Below are 16,709 nucleotides of genomic sequence, written 5' to 3'. Positions count from 1 at the left end.
TTGTTACAAAGCAATAGACCACTGAATTCATTTCTTAAAAATACACTTTAAGGGTACACACTGGGCTTGGAAGATGGCTTAGCTGGCAAACTGCCTGCTATGCAAATATGAGGACCTGAATTTGATCTCCAGGACCCATGTGAAAAAAATAATTTACAGCAGGAAGTGTAACCTTAACACTAGGCAGGCAGTACTTGTTGGCCAGCCAGCCAAATGAGGAAGCGCCAGTTCAGTATGGGGCCCTTAACTAAATTCAAAGGTAAAACCAACCAAAACACCAAGCAAAAAACATGTACTACAACAAACCATGAAGAAAATGAACATACACAACAGATAAACTGGAGCAAACTAGTGGCCGGCAAATACATGACTTTGTGTAAAAGGTTTAAAGACCTGATGTACTAGTATGTAGAAATACGTGTTTCATAAATTAGTGGACTGTTCCAAGAAAAAGCTAGATAAGATTTAGATTAGAACTCTATGTGGCATAGAGGTCACTGACCCATTCACCCTATCTTACAGGCAGTTCAAAGTGGTATAACGATAAGATAAATTAAGCAATATAAACCCCACTGCTAGTATGTATCAAAAATGTTCTTCATATATCTCTAGATTCCTAAACTCTTTGTACTACATGCTATCTTTAATATGTAAAATTATCATAACAATTATGATTAATATCTATTACTTTTAACCATTATAAACCAAAGTATTTATTACAATAATCTTTTGAAATGGTTTTCTAAATACTGGAGCCAAAATATTATATACACAAAGCCACTAATAAAGTTTCTATCTTAAAACTTGCATCATTAAAATTATCTAAAATTTGCATAACTTCAAAGAGGAAAAAATGCTCCCCTGATCTTTACTTGATTGCCCTATTTTACACAAATGAAATGTGCTGATATCAATAAATATTCTGGGTTTATTTAGCAATCATTTTTAGCACATAATGTATTTAATTGCTTATATTAAGCATTAATCTTGAAATTTTTAGGGAGAACTAGATCTTTTAATTACCTCAATAAATTATATAGTACTAAAATATGATAACATTTAAGAAATGATCTCTTAAAATCTAGGTGTTCTCTCTAATTCAAGAATAACATATTTGCGTATTTGCACACAGGCATGCATGTGTGTTTGTGTGTGTACTACAAGTGCACAGATGTCACAGTATCAGTGTGGAAGTCAGAGGTTTTGACAGGTCAGTTCTCTCCTTTTACCTTGTTTCTAAGGTTGAGTCTGTCTTGTTGTTATCATATTATTTCTAGTTAGACCAGTTTCTGTCTGATTCTCCCGTCTCAGCCTGTCCCTGCCACAGGAGTGCTAGAATTACAGGTGCATGCCAACACATTTGATTTTTTATGCCTGTGTTCTGCTCATCAGGCATGTGCATGGCAAGCGCTTTTACACACTGAATCACCCCCTTGGGCCCCAAGATAATAGATATCACATAAAAACTTGGCAGAAGACATACCATCAATCAATCAATACGAGTAAACAGACATTATCATCACGTTACTGATGCACAGCTACATTCTGTACCAGCAATCATACTTTAAAAACTTGTCTTCCAAAAATGATAAGCTAGGGTCAGATGGAAGGGGGGAGGACCTCCTCTATCAGTGGACTTGGAAAGGGGCAGGGAGGAGATGAGGGAGGGAAGGTGGGATTGGGAAGGAATGGGGGAGCGGGCTACAGCTGGGATACAAAGTTAATAAACTGTAACTAACATTAATTTTTTTTAAATTAAAAAAAACTTGTCTTCCTCATGCACCAATCTAGTGCTATCAAAGCAACCACACATTTCATTTCAGATGGAAATTAATAACCTAATTATTGCTGAGAAGTGATGGGTTTTCATTGTTTTGATACCTGAACTTGAAATGATAAAAATATTGAGAACAGGTAATGAACAATGAACATTATGGAACCTAGAGAGAAAATTCAGGAAGAAGGCTGAGATTCTTTGCTGATAAGACAATTCTCTTTTTAAACTGGCTATTGGCTTACCCTAAAAATATACCTTAATAGGAAGATGACCATTTGAGGGGTGTAACTGAATGTGCATCTAGCTCACAATATACTTCTCTTTTGTGGAACTGTAGAACTGGTTCTAACTTTTAAAAACCTGGCCCCTCTAAAACCACCCTAAAAGGAGCTGTTTCTAAAACCACAAAGTATTACAATGTTGCCACTCTAATCAACTACCTCCTGAACTTCTATCCTCACTCCAAATGCAGAAACTTTACAAAGTCTGGTTTTATATATCTCCTAGAAAAAGTTAGACAGTAAGAGTTTGGAGCTTTTATGACACCATTTCAAAAGTTCTGGTGACAGCAACAGAGTGGTTACCTTTTCATGTCTCACGGCTAAGAGTTCAGAAAATAAAACCTATCTTCCACTCATTATCATGAATGTTTTAAACAGACCTTATCAAAAGAATACCTTATCAATAGGGGAATTTTTTTTTTCAAGTGTCCTTAGTGTCCTTAGGAAAGAATGAGTTTAGCTTTATGAAAAACTTCTTGTATATTTTAGCTTTACATATTTATTTTTAATCAAGGAATGCCATAGATGTGTAGACTACCAAGAATATTTTTTTAAAAAGTAAGGTTTCAAAAGATTAGTGACTCTAACCAGTATTCTATTTCTCCAACTGATTCTCAATTCTCGTTTGTGTATCACTTTGGAGAAAAGAAGCAGAGCTGTTTACACTGTTAGACATCTTCATCTAACTCGAGCCACTTGAGTCACTAGAGAGACTGCAAGACTGAGCTATGTCTTGCACAAAAAGGGTAGCAGCCAGCTGCCTTACCTGTCTACAGCACCACTTGCAGTGGAGGGGGAGGTGCCAGTTCTTTAGGGAGGGCAGTGCAATGCTTCCTCCTCTTCTGCAAGCAGTGTTGGAGATGCTGTAGAAGGAAGGGCATCCATGAGAGGAGTGGAAGGCATGATAGAGGGCACAAAGAATGTTGTTTAAAGGTGATTTTTGCTCACCTATGCTAAAGATAGTGTCCAAGAGATAATGTCTGGGCTAGTGAAAAGCACCATTTCCAGATCTAAAAATGGGATCTGATCATTATCAACTTAAAAACATATGTCATTAATACATTCTATGGGTCACTAGCATGTGTTATTTAGCATATAGATACCAGATAAACTTCAAAACTGCATACCTGAATAATCCTAAAATTAATTTCAGCCTTAATTCTGAATTTATTAATTGTCTAGGTTCCAGTACAAACATCCAGGAAAATATCTATTAACTCTAATATCTACTTCAGCTCTATAATGCAGATTATTTTCTAAAACAGGTTCATTCACTAGTCAAAACCATCAGGCTGTTTTTGTGTTTGTTTGGGTTTTAATAGATTGCTTAAATAACCCTTAAGGACTATTAACCTCTAAGATGACATTAAAAAAAAAACTAACATTTTCAAATTAAGGTAAATTCTAAAATTCTGGAAGAGCTCACATTAAAAGCAAAAACAGTATAATGTCTATCTATTTAAAATACTATTTAAATACCTGCTTATTGTAAACAAATGCTTCAGGGTTTTTTTTTTTTTTTTCCCTTGAAATCATGAGAAACAACCAAATAATTACATTTATAACAAGTGAATTATACAGTCCATTTATGCAAGTAATTCTCTGTGGTCATATTTTAATTACAATTCATCAGTATGATACAAAACAATAACACACAGAGTCGGTGATCCTGAAACATTTTATATACTGACTATAGAGACTAAAGCTAGTTCAGTAAATGAGAAAGCTATTATATACATCTGTTCACATTAAGTTGCTGAATACATTGATACTTTAAGAAATTCATCAGCTACTTTAAACCATACCAATAAAATTGTACTAGAAACAACATAACCCTTGAGTTTACTGCAAAAATTGAATCTCATGATCTTCCATGAACAAAACTACCCAAAGATAAAAATGACAGACGCAAACTCAAACCTAAAATCAACACAAGTCACAAGAGTACATTCCTGGCAAAGGAAAACACTCATGCTTTTCAAAATATCATACTTTATGAATATAAATTAAGCATGTTTGCTAAAATATATGCATATCATTAAAATCTCAGATTTGCTTTTCAGGATATTAGCACCAATTAGACTATGTTAATCCAATAGCCTGAAGGACCAGAATGCTTCCCAATGTTTTCCATGTGCTTTTTTATTAAACTGTTGAACTATGAGTAATAAACTTGCAGCAAATTAATCTAAAAACTGACCATCTATGTCAGAGTTACTCAGAATGAAGAAGATATTAAATGAACACAACAAAAATATACATATCCAGTTTTTAAAATAAGGATTTATTATGTGGTAGGTATTCTGAAAACAACTAGAGATATAAAAAATTATGGAACAGCACACTGATTTGTAAGATTAATTTAGACAGCTTTTCTGATAAAGAATTTACAAAGCAAACCTTATAAAATATACCCCTTTAATTTTAAACATATACTTAGTATTAACCTAGTTCACACTTTTGCCACAGCACTAAATAAACTATGAAGCTCTTTATTAATAGAAACACACTCACCTCACAGAATAAGGTAAGCTTGTCATCTGGTAAGAGACCGTTAGCTTCATCAAGCAAAAAGTCCCTTCTAATGAATTTTTTAAATCCCCAGTCCTTTCCCTGTACAAATCGATAAGCTCTTTGGCTTTCTGGTAGGAAACAGAGGTTTAAATAAAACAAGCATTAAAGATAATTTTTTCTTAGTGGTAAAGAAATACAGATGTAGAGGACATAACTAAAGTATTCACTATGCTGTATTAACACATGTGTAAATGAGGCATCTGAAGACATGTATCAAGGGGAATGAAACCTTCACTGTCTGAATCAAACAAACTTCACCATTGCTGGAGGGAAAGGACACACACAGACACACATACACATAGTCTCATTTTCCCTCTTACACACAAACACACAAACAGAGCAACACAGGCACACACACACACTGTTGCCTGTAAATAATAAATTCAAAACATGTTGATATTGGCAGTGTAGTTATCACCTCATGTTAAAACTTGGTAAAAAAAAATATTTCCTGTTTCTTCCCTTAAAACTAAGTGCTCTAACTTTATTAAATCCTTTAGTCACTGTTAGCAAATACATCGTACAGATTTAAGTTTGCTGAATTATAAAGAAAACCTCAAATTGGTGAGAATGCTATAAAGCCCCTTGCCATTCCCAAGATTTTAGGTATGATCTCATGAAATAAAGTTTCACAAATGAAAGCCCAAAAGATACTTTTAGTACAATTTGTAACAGATTTTGATAAATATCTAAAATGTTTCAAACATCGTAGAGAGTGCTTAATTTTATACTGTAAAATACACAATACTCTCAACAGAAAGTACGTCTTATATATTATTATCTATACAATCAGAGTGGAACTTTAACTGAAATACTCTATTTTAAATGTCACATAATATGGAAATATAAATATTACAAATTATATATGTAATGAAGTTACTTGGTTCTTTGATTAATTTGCAAAAAGTATTTATAATTCAGTATGGCAGTTCAGACTATTACTGAATAAACACATTGTAAATATTCTCTAACATTCTTCTCTTATGAATCTCTGAAGTAAAGAATTTTCACTAGCGTTAAAAGGCTCTGACAAAAAAAAAAAAAGAAAAAATTGATTTTCTTTTCTTTCATTTACTGTTAGTCCACTATTAAAAAAAAATTCTTGTGACAAATTATTATACCATTCTGTCTCCTTTGTGTTGTTCTCCAGCATAAAGCCAAGGGAGACAAGAAATTTTCTTCATGACACATACCAGGAACTCTATTTTAGCAGCAACTATTTTTCCAAGTGACAAGAAAAACATCACTTAGGACCTGAAGCAGTTAAAATTTAATATTATTTTAAGTACTTCTATATGTCTATAGAAGCTAAAACTTAGGAAACAACTTTAGCTTGAATGTAAAAGGTAAAATTAAACAATGGGTAAAGAGAAATGTTTTGGACTACAGAAATGTAAGGGAGGAAAATAATCCCACATTTTTCTAGGTGAAGCATGTAGATAAAGAGACTTCTTCCTCCAGTCTGCCAATCACTTACCCATTGCTTTTGTTTCTTCCCTTTTGGCATTCAGAAGCGAGAATTTGAATTTAGCTCGAACCTCACTTTTAGGGCAGCTGACTAGAAGCAAATATAAAGACAAGTAGTCTTTACTTTCATCATCTAATCCCTTTGGGTTTACCCTCAGGCACCTAAAATAAAACAATAGGTCACTTAGAGAAATTTAGTGTTTAACATCAACCAAAAGTTAGGCAATATCAAAATCACCTACAAATTAATATCACAATAGCACTTCTCTAATAACCCCATGATTCCTTATATTTCTCCATTTTATTAGGAATTAATTAATAATTTAATGTTAAATTATACTAATAACCATAGAACTAACAATAAAAATAAACCCAAAGTAACAAACAATATAGAAAAAAGTATAATAATAATGCTTACCATTTCATTTTATCACTTGGGCCAGAAGAAAAGGTTGAGCTCTTTAACACTTCACCCATTTCTTCTCGACAAAAACTGAAGTTATTAATAGTCCACATGTAGGAAAATTTCACTACTTTAACCTAAGAGATAAGAAAGCCACTTTTTATACTCATGACTTAATCTCGTTACAATTCAAATATTCATTTAAATTTTTCTAGTGATAATGTCACAATGTTTTACAATTTTACAATAATACTTGTTATCACCAGAAAATTTATGCAACAAGCAACAAATGCATTTTAAATGGCATGTACCTGTGTGTAACACCAGCTTTCTGCAACAGGGCTAGTAGACATATCTCCAGGCAGGGGTGGAGTAGGTTCCCGAGACATTGCCACCTTATTACAGTCTTAAGATTCATACAGTATCCCACAAACTTGAATAATTTAGCTACAAAGAAATTACATTTATTGATCAACCTTTGAGAAAATAAGGAGAGAAAATATTTTTTCTCTTTTGTAATTTTAACTTTTTATTATTATTTCCTACAATTTATTCAATTAGTATTCCAGTTGTAGCCCCCTCCCTCATCTCCTCCCAATTCCACCTTCTCTCCCTCTTCTCCCTTATGCCCCTTCCCCTACTCCACTGATAGGGGAGGTCCTCCTCCCCTACTATCTGACCATAGCCTATGAGGTCTCATCGGGACTGGCTGCATCCTCTTCCTCTGTGGCCTGACAAGGCGGGCCCCCCAAAGGGGTGGTGATCAAAGAACTGGGCACTGAATTCATGTCTGAGACAATTCTTGTTTCCCTTACTAGGGAACCCACAGAGAGGAAAAATACTAAAATCTATAGTCCTGAAGAAGCTAAAGAACAAGGAGGACCCTACGGAAGATGCTCATTTAGAAGGGCAAACAGGATAGACATTGGAATTGGGAGAAGACAGGGAACAGGAGAGGAGAGGAGAGAGAATGTATTTAGAGTTGAGGGAAATTAGTATTAAAATTACATTTTGAAAGAATTTTTAAGGTATTCAAATAATTTTAGAAATTTTTAGTAAATGAAACCATAAACATCTGTCAACTAAAATATCTGAAATCTAAACAAACAATATTTACATAAGACATAAGACTATTTTTCAAAATAACACAAATAACCACGTAGTGCAACATATCACAGAAACTTTCTGTCATCACTTCTTGAAATGCAGAGAACCACAAGCAAGCTATCACTGTAACTACATGTTTTCCCCTGTCAGACCCCAGTTCTCACTAAAGAAAAGACTTTTACAAAAGCCTACAAATAATTCAGACAACATGGCTGTGGCATAAGACTGTATCTCTTTCACAGTGTTTCCTTCTTAGATGATATATACTGTTTTCTTCTTAGAATGATATATTTCCCTCTAGTTACCTATTTCTGTAGCAAATCAATTTGGATGCACATTTAAAAATCTAGATGTTGTTGTAACGCATTTATTTGAGATGCTCTCCTTTCTCCAATGTGTACTTTTGAAATCTTTGTCAAAAATGAGTTGATTGTAGTTGCATGGGAGAACTTTAATATACTACAGTAACATTTTTCATTATTGGTGACTGTGTTCTTCTCTGTAGTCTTCTTACTTCCCATTCTCCTTCCCACCTCCTATTGTCATCGTTGATTTTGCTGAATATGCTGTATTTTGTAGGATCTTTTAATTTAAGAACTAATCAAGAAAACCACATAAATCCTATAAAAGGAAATACCTGGGAGAAGATGACAAACGCCTTACATAAAAAAAAAAAAAAGATATCATTTTCTATTAAGCTATACAACAGTAGTGTAAGATAACGAAGATTGAAGTAAGCCACTTGACAGACTGAGAAAGAAAGCTATAAAAGATAAGCCAGCATATAAAGCTATGAGAAAAGATGCACTTTAACACTCTGCAGTAGAGATAAGAAGCATAAGCCACAAATCACTACAGAGACCTGGAGACACAGGCAGAAATCAGGAGGATCACAGAAACACAGAATTTTGTCTGGTCTACACAGCAAATTCCAGCCTCCTGTCTCAAAACAAAAATAAAGAAACAGAAAAAAGGAGAGGGAGAAGTACTAAGGAATTGGTGATGATGGTAACAGCAGGAGAGAATATTGGAGCATAAGGAGAGGACAATAAGAGGAGGGCAGGACGATGAACACTGAAGATAAGCATACCAATAATGAAAATATTACTGTAATATATGAAAATTCTATGAAACTACAACCAACTGATAGTTTTAAACTTTTTCTGGTTCTCCTCCCCCTGGTACCCTCATTCCACCCTTGCAACGTGGGACCCCAACAGAGGGGGAAAACAAAACAAAAAAAAAAAAACCCAAAAACCTCATTGTGGAAATTGTAGTTGTGTTACAGTGTCTTACAGTATAACCTTTTGTCCATACTTCTTTGCTTACAGATGTTTATTACAATGAGTCTTTGTCTGGCATTAGGCCTCTGGCTTCTGCTACTCTTATCAATACTGGAACCTCACTGGGCCTCCTCTCAGATATCCTGTTGTTGCCCTGTGTCATGGAAGTCTGGCAGTTCTGAATCTGTAGGACTAGCCCCTTCAGGCAGGCTGATGGGGCAGACATGGGGTGGGCCTGAGAGGTCTGAACTGATGAGCAGGTCAGCTCTACCACACTCACTCCAGCCTTGCCCCCAACAGCAAAGGGGCAGAGCCAGCTCTCCTATTCTTATGCCCTTGGGGCTGGCTCGTCCAAACCCATACCATCAAGGCCAGCTCTACTGTGCCCAGGTGAGCAAAGCTCTACTGTGCGCAAGTGAGGTGAAGGCCAGCTCTTTCAAGCGCTGCAGCAGGCGAGGACAGGGGCAGTTCTCCCACTCTAATGACCTGGGGCCAACTCTCTCCCCTGCCACAGGCGGTGAGGGATGAAGCGTGGCAAGAACACCCTCCCAACCGATTTCTGACAAATATTTCAAAGGTACACATTAGAGAAAAGAGAACATCACAAACAAATGCTGCTAGAAAAATAAAATATCTACCTGGAGAAGAATGAAACTTGATCATTTCTTCTTTTTTTAAAATTCTTTATTAATTTCACTTTATTCACTTTGTATCCCCCCTGTGGTTCCCTCCCTCCTCCCATCCCAATCCCTCCCTTCCTCCACCCTCTGAATGCATGCTCCTCCCCAAGTCCACTGATAGGGGAGGTCTTCTTTTCCTTCCTTCTGATCCTAGTCAATTAGGTCTCATCAGGAGTAGCTGTATTGTCTTCTTCTGTGGCCTGGTAATTCTGCTTCCCTCTCAGGGGGAGCTAATTAAAGAGCAGGCCAATCAGTTCATGTCAGAGACAGTCCCTGTTCCTATTACAATGGAACCCACTTGGATACTGAACTGCCATGGGCTACATCTTTGCAGGGGTTCTAGGTTATTTCCATGCATGGTACTTGGTTGGAGTATCAGTCTCAGGAAAGACCCTTGTCCTCAGAATTTTTGGTTCTGTTGCTCTCCTTGTGGAGTGTCTGTCCTCTTCAGATCTTACTGTTTCCCACTTCTTTCCTAAGATTACCTGCACTCTGCCCTAAGGTTGCCCATAAGTCTCAGCATCTGCATTTACAGTCTTCAGGGCAGAGCCTTTCAGAGGTCCTATGTGACAGCCTCCTGACTTGTTCCCTCTTTTCTCCTCCTGATGGCTATCCTCTTTGCTTTTCTGGATAGGGACTGAGCATTTTAGCAAGAGTCCTCCCTCTTGATTTGTTTCTTTAGGTGTACAGATTTTAGTAGGTTTATCCTATATTATATGTCTATATGAGTGAGTATATACTGTGTGTGTCTTTCTGCTTCTGGGATAGCTCACTCAGGATGATCTTTTCCAGATCCCACCAACTACCTGCAAATTTCATGATTTCCTTGTTTTTTATTGCTGAGTAATATTCCACTGTGTAGATGTACCACAATTTCTGTATCCATTCCTCTGCTGAGGGGCATCTGGGCTGTTTCCAGCTTCTGGCTATTACAAATAAGGCTGGTACAAACATGGTTGAGCAAATGTCCTTATTGTGTACTTGAGCCTCTTTTGGGTATATGCCTAGGAGTGGTATAGCTGGATCTTGAGGAAGCGCTATTCCTAGTTGTCTGAGGAAGTGCCAGATTGCTTTCCAGAATGGTTGTACAAGTTTATATTCCCACCAGCAGTGGAGGAGGCTTCCCCTTTCTCCACAACCTCTCCAGCACGTACTGTCACTTGAGTTTTTGATCTTAGCCACTCTGATGGGTGTAAGGTGAAATCTTAGGGTTGTTTTGATTTGCATTTCCCTTATGACTAAGGACATTGAACATTTCCTTAAGTGTTTCTCTGCCATTCGATAGTCCTCTATTGAGAATTCTCTGTTTAGCTCTGTTCCCCATTTGGGAAGATCTCCCATGTTCATGTCTTGGCAGGATTAACATAGTAAAAATGGCCATCTTACCAAAAGCAATCAATGCAATCCTCATCAAATTACCAACACAATTCTTTACAGACCTTGAAAGAAAAATTCTCAACTTCATATGGAACAACAAGAAACCCAAAATTGCTAAAACAATTCTCTACAGTAAAAGATCTTCAGGAGGTATTTCCATCCCTGATCTCAAGCTGTACTATAGAGCAACAATACTAAAAACTGCATGGTACTGGCATAGAAACAGACTGGTGGATCAATGGAATCGAATAGAAGACCCTGACATAAATCCACACACTTATGGACACCTGATTTTGACAAAGATGCTAAAATCATTCAACAGAAAAAAGACAGCATCTTCAATAAATGGTGCTAGTCTAACTGGATGTCTACATGTAGAAAAATGCAAATAGATCCATACTTATCACCCTGCACAAAACTAAAGTCCAAGTGGACCAAAGACCTCAATATAAAACCAGATACACTAAATCACTTAGAAGAAGTGGGGAAGAGCCTTGAAATCACTGGCACAGGAGACAACTTCCTGAACAGAACACCAACAGCACAGGCTCTAAGAGCAACAATCTATAAATGGGACCTCACGAAACTGAAAAGCTTCTGTAAAGAAAGAAAACTGTCATCAGAACAAAACGACTGCCTACAGATTGGGAAACGATCTTCACCAACCGTATATCTGACAGAGGACTAGTATCCAGTATATATAAAGAACTCAAGAAGTTAAACAGCAACAAATCAAGTAATCCAATTAAAAATGATAATTTCTTCTTATCCTGCCAAAACACATAAATTCTAAATAGGTCAAAGCCCTTAATTTCAGACCAAAAACTGATACTGCTACAGCAAAAAGTAAAGAATACATGTCAAAATGTTAAGTATTTTTGAACAGGACTCAGGTCATTCAAGAAATAAAATCAATAGTGAACAAATGAGACCTCATGAAACAAAAAATGCTTTTGTACATCAAAAGAAACTGTAAATTAGTTGAAGAAGCAGCTAAATAAATAACAAAAGTTTTGCTAGCTACATACTAGACAGAGAATTAATGCTTTGAATCTACAAAGAACTAAATTTACAAAAAACAATACAAAACAAAAAACATTGTAAAAAAAACAAACAAACAAGTGGATATGGAACCAGTTTCAAATGAAGAAATAAAATTGGCCAGCAAACACTTTGAATTATTGAAGATCCTTAGCTGTAAATCAGAGAAATGTAGGTTAATCTTGTTCTATTCAAAATGGCTACCATCAAGCAGGGGGTGAGGGGTAAGGAGGCACTAGTTGCTGGCCTGGTGTAAAGGTAGAGAAAGAGAGACACTTAATACATTATGAGTGGGATAAGAACTAGGATAGCCACTATGGAAATCAGTCTGGATTTTTCCTCAAAAAATTAAAAATAGAACTAGTTATGACCTAGGTACAACATTCCTACACATACACTCAAAGACTGTTTCAACACAGAGGTATTTGCATATCCATGCTCCTGGGTGCTCTACTCACGACACTTAGAGAATGAAATCAGCCTGCCTATTGATCAACTGATAAATGGATAACATCATTGAGCTAAATATAAATAATAGAATTTTATTCAGCTGTAAAGACAACTAGAAATTTCTGGAAAATGGATGAACCTGGAAGATTACTGAGTAAGTTAACCCTGGTCAGAAAGACAAATGCTATGTACTCTCAGGCATGGATAATACTCTTGAAATTTTATACTGGTGTGTTTAACTTGGAATATCTGTAGAGGACCAAAAGTTAGAAAGGGTCACTGGTATAGGACAAAAATCCCCTATGGAGGTTGGGAGTGGGACAGAACATACATAATATAAAAGCAGAGGGAAGAAATACTGGGGATAGTATTATTTAAATAGGAGATTGAGGGAATGGAGGACAGAGAGGGTAGGAAGAGAAGGTTAACCAAAACTAGTGATTTATGAAGAAACCATACTACATTTTAGGCTAATTAAAATAATAACTTAGAATGGAGGTACCTACCACAGGTAGAATGCTATCTGCCACTAAGAATCATAGGTTATATTCATTAAAACATTAAGAGTCAAGTGCTATCATAAAAGCAGTAAATCCGAACCATTAAATTTTACCAATAAAGACTCGGGAGCCAGATTCTGATATGAACACTATCTAGCTCAAAGAGGCAGAGAAATCACCCAGCTGACCTTCCTACTTAGCTCATGTTTCAGAAGGAGAAAGCCAAAAACCAAGACCCCAAGGCCAAAAGCCTGCTAGCTCAGCTGATGGGCCAGGATGAAAAGGCCTGCTAGCTCATCCAACAGCACAAGAGGAAAAATCTTCCAGTACCGGAACTGGGTTATATCTAATTAAGTTGTTGGCCAAAGGCGTTGCATGGAAATTCCCAAACGAACCAGGTAGTTGCTAAGACTATAGGTTTTTTTTCTACAAACTGACAGCAAGGCCCATTACTGAAGACAATATCTACAGAACTCACTGAACATAGAGAATCTGAGCTGGTGCGTACATCAAGCTTTCACCCCTACACCCTAGCTTCTTTGGTACAGAAAGGTACTGTATACACTACCAAAAGAGAAATGTGAATATCAAACCAGGCACAAAACTGCTGACCTACAACACTATACTATCTACAAGATATGCTAGGGCAATAGTGACACAAAGCTCGTGGGAGCAGCCAACCAATATCTGACTTGACTTAAGGCCTGTCCATGAGTGGAACCCCAAACCAATACTGCTTGAGTAACCGAAAATCAGAAACTACATAGCCTAGGAACCTAAGGTAAAACAAAATACTAATGGTCTTTTAAAAAGTTGGCTAGAGAGATGGTTCAGAGATTAGAAGGACTGGCCACTCTTTCAAGGATCCGGGTTCAATTCCCAGCACCAACATGGCAGCTCCCACCTGCCTATAACTACAGTTTCAGGCGTTCTGAAACCCTCACACAGACACATATGTAGGCAAAATACCAATGTCCCTAAGAAAAAAATAAACATTAAAAAAAATTTAAGTAGTGATAAAATGACTCCTAATCATATTTTTCTATACTCACAGATCAGTACTTTGTTCAGCTATCATCACAAAAGCTTCCTTCTGCACCAGATGGGAACAAGTACAGAGAACAACAGCTAGACATTACACAGAGAGTGAGAAACCTTCTAACACTCACCCACAAATGGTATGTCTTCATCAAATCACTCCCCTCAAGCTCAGGGACCCCCCGCCCCAGAAAATGAGGCAGAAAAAGTAAGAGCCAGAGGGTATGAGAGATACTAAGAAAACAAGGCCCTCTAAATTAACATGATCAAAGCTCATATGAACTCACTGAAATAGTACACAGGTCTGTACCAGGTCTGCTGTATAAATATTATGGCTTCTAGTTTAGTATTGTCATGGGATTCCTAAGTGTGTAAATGAGTAGGTCTCTGAATCTTGTGCTCTCTTCTTTCTGTTGGTTTGTACTGTCCAACTTCGATGTAATGTTTTCATTTTATCTTTGCTATTGTGTTGGCTGGTTTTATGTCAACTTGACACAAGCTAGAGTGCCCAGAGAGAAAGAAACCTCAATTGAGAAATGCCTCAATAAGATTGGGCTCTAGGCAGGTCTATAGGGTGTTTTCCTAAATTAGTGACTGATGAGGGAGGGCACAGCACATCACGGCTGGTACTTCCTTGGATTGGTGGTCCTGGGCTCTGTAAGAAACAAGTCAAACTACTGGATAACTTGAGAGCTGTCCCAGTGAGGATCCAGTTTTGACTGTGTAGCAGAAGCCAGAGGGCTCAAACCAGACTGATGCCTCACTGCAATGAACATATGCAAGTAAAGATGTGTGGACAAGAGTATACGGTGGGACACACTGTGATAGACCACAGCTTCTACATTAAGGTATTTTCTATGTTTTGTTTTATATGGGTTTTGTTGTTTGTTTTAAATTTCCTTTTGGGGGAGGAGGTTGCAAGGGCAGAAGACAGAAAAAAGGGATTGGGATTTGAGTACATGATGTGAAACTCACAAGGAATCAATAAAAGTTTCTTTTTTTTTTTACAAGAAGAAAGCAAGCTGAACAATCCATTGGAAGTAAGCCAGTAAACAGCATCCTTCTGTGGCCTCCTGCCCCTTTTTGAGTTCCTGTCCAGATTTCCTTCAATGATGAACAGTAATATGGAAGTGTAAGCCAGAAAAACCTTTTCCTTTCTAAACTTGCTTTTTGGTCATGGTGTTTCATCACAGCAATAAAAACCCAAACTGAGACAGCTATATTTTATCATTATCTCTTAGAAGCCTGTTCTTTTCTAAGAAGTGACAAAAAAATGAGAGGATCTAGTTGGGAGGGGTGGTGGGAAGTAATTGGAAGGAGTAGAGGGAGGGTAAACTGTAATCAAGATATATTATGTGAAAAAAGAGAATGTATTTTCAATAACAGGAAAGAAATGAGGAAAAATGAAAAATAAATGTCCAAAAAGTAACAGCTCATATATAGAAACTAAAATTTTTATTTTGAGAACTTAATACATAAGCACTGCATTTACATCATTCATGGCCGCCCAGTTCTATGTTCACAGAAATCAAAGTCTAAAATTATACATACATACACACACACACACACACACACACACACACACACACACACACCAAGCAAATAATATAATCAAGCAAGTAAAATACTCAAGAACTGGGTGGCTAGTCAAAAACTGTTTTAAGTGTCTACTGACATATTACCTTGAAAAAGAGAAAAAAGTCAGTTCGTCAAGAAGTTATAACATGCAATTCACACACCTTTAATTATATCTTACACAAATTAACAGAATAAAAACAAGAACAAAACATTCTGTTACCAGATAAAGATATCATCACCCAACCTTCTATAATACACAGAGCAACCAAGTTTCATAATGAGATGATTTTTAACAATAATATATATATAAAAAAATCAGACCTAGCAGTCATTTCATTCCTTAAACAGCTTAATTCCATAAAACAATTCAACAGATTTTTTTCCTCTTTTTATTTATTTAGTTTTTATTCACTTTACATCCTGGTTGTAGCCTCATCCCTCCTCCTCTCTCAGTCTCACCCTCGGTCCCTCCCTCCTCCTCCCTTCCCTATTCCTCAAATAAGAGGTGCTCCCTTTCCCATCAACTTTAGCTCATCAAGTCACATCAGGACTAAGCATGTACTCTTCCACTGTGGCCTGGCAAGGCAGTCCTGCCAGGGGAAAGTGATCAAAACACTGGCAAGTGAGTCCATGTCAGATGTAGTCCCTGCTTCCCTCACTAGAGAAACTACATGGCACCTAAGCTGACCGTCTGCTATGTCTTTGTATGGGGTCTGGGTACAGTTCAGGGATAAAGATAGAGCAGAGATTGAGGGAATGCCCAACCAATGCCTGGCTCAACCAAACACCCAACATATGGGAGAGTGGCACCCCTGACACTACAAACAGTACTTTGTTAAGCTTGCAAACAGGAGACTACCAAAATTGTCCTCTGAGAGACTCTATAAAGCAGTGCCTTAAGACAGATACTGAGATTCACAGCCAAACACTGGGCAATGCTTAGGGAGTCTTATGAAAAAGAAAGAACCTGGAGGTGACAGGACCTCCACAAGACCAAATGAGCCAACTAACCAGGGCCCGGGGGCTTGCTGGGACTGAAGGACAATTCACCAGACTGTAAGATTATGGTAATATAAAGTATCCCCTCTTTTTTTAAGAAAAACCCACAAGATACATTGAGACAAAAACAAACAAACAAAAATTAAGCAATCCA

General features: G+C 37.0%; 1 protein-coding gene across 7 annotated transcripts in view; it reads right to left on the bottom strand.

Moving 5' to 3' along the window:
* Spopl (speckle type BTB/POZ protein like) overlaps nt 1-16,709 on the bottom strand; it is a 45,638-nt gene that overhangs the window by 17,009 nt on the left and 11,920 nt on the right. For 4 of the 7 annotated variants that reach the window (XR_009593743.1, XM_060389687.1, XM_060389689.1 and 1 more), the window contains exons 2-5: nt 6,814-6,949; nt 6,518-6,639; nt 6,110-6,261; nt 4,573-4,700 (exon numbers count right to left, since the gene is read on the bottom strand). Coding sequence is in view for 6 of the 7 variants with exons in the window: in XM_060389687.1 (XP_060245670.1) it covers nt 4,573-4,700; nt 6,110-6,261; nt 6,518-6,639; nt 6,814-6,891 (480 nt within the window). In the remaining variant the exon portion in view is untranslated. Of the gene's footprint in view, nt 1-2,824; nt 2,922-4,572; nt 4,701-6,109; nt 6,262-6,517; nt 6,640-6,813; nt 6,950-16,709 lie in introns of those variants that run through there. The other 3 variants (XM_060389691.1, XM_060389692.1, XM_060389690.1) reach the window with 3 other exon arrangements.

Source organism: Meriones unguiculatus, chromosome 8 (assembly GCF_030254825.1).
Source record: "Meriones unguiculatus strain TT.TT164.6M chromosome 8, Bangor_MerUng_6.1, whole genome shotgun sequence".
In the NCBI taxonomy this organism is placed as follows: domain Eukaryota; kingdom Metazoa; phylum Chordata; class Mammalia; order Rodentia; family Muridae; genus Meriones; species Meriones unguiculatus.
The sequence above is the reverse complement of the archived record's forward strand: the minus strand, read 5'-3'. Positions and strand labels throughout refer to the sequence as shown.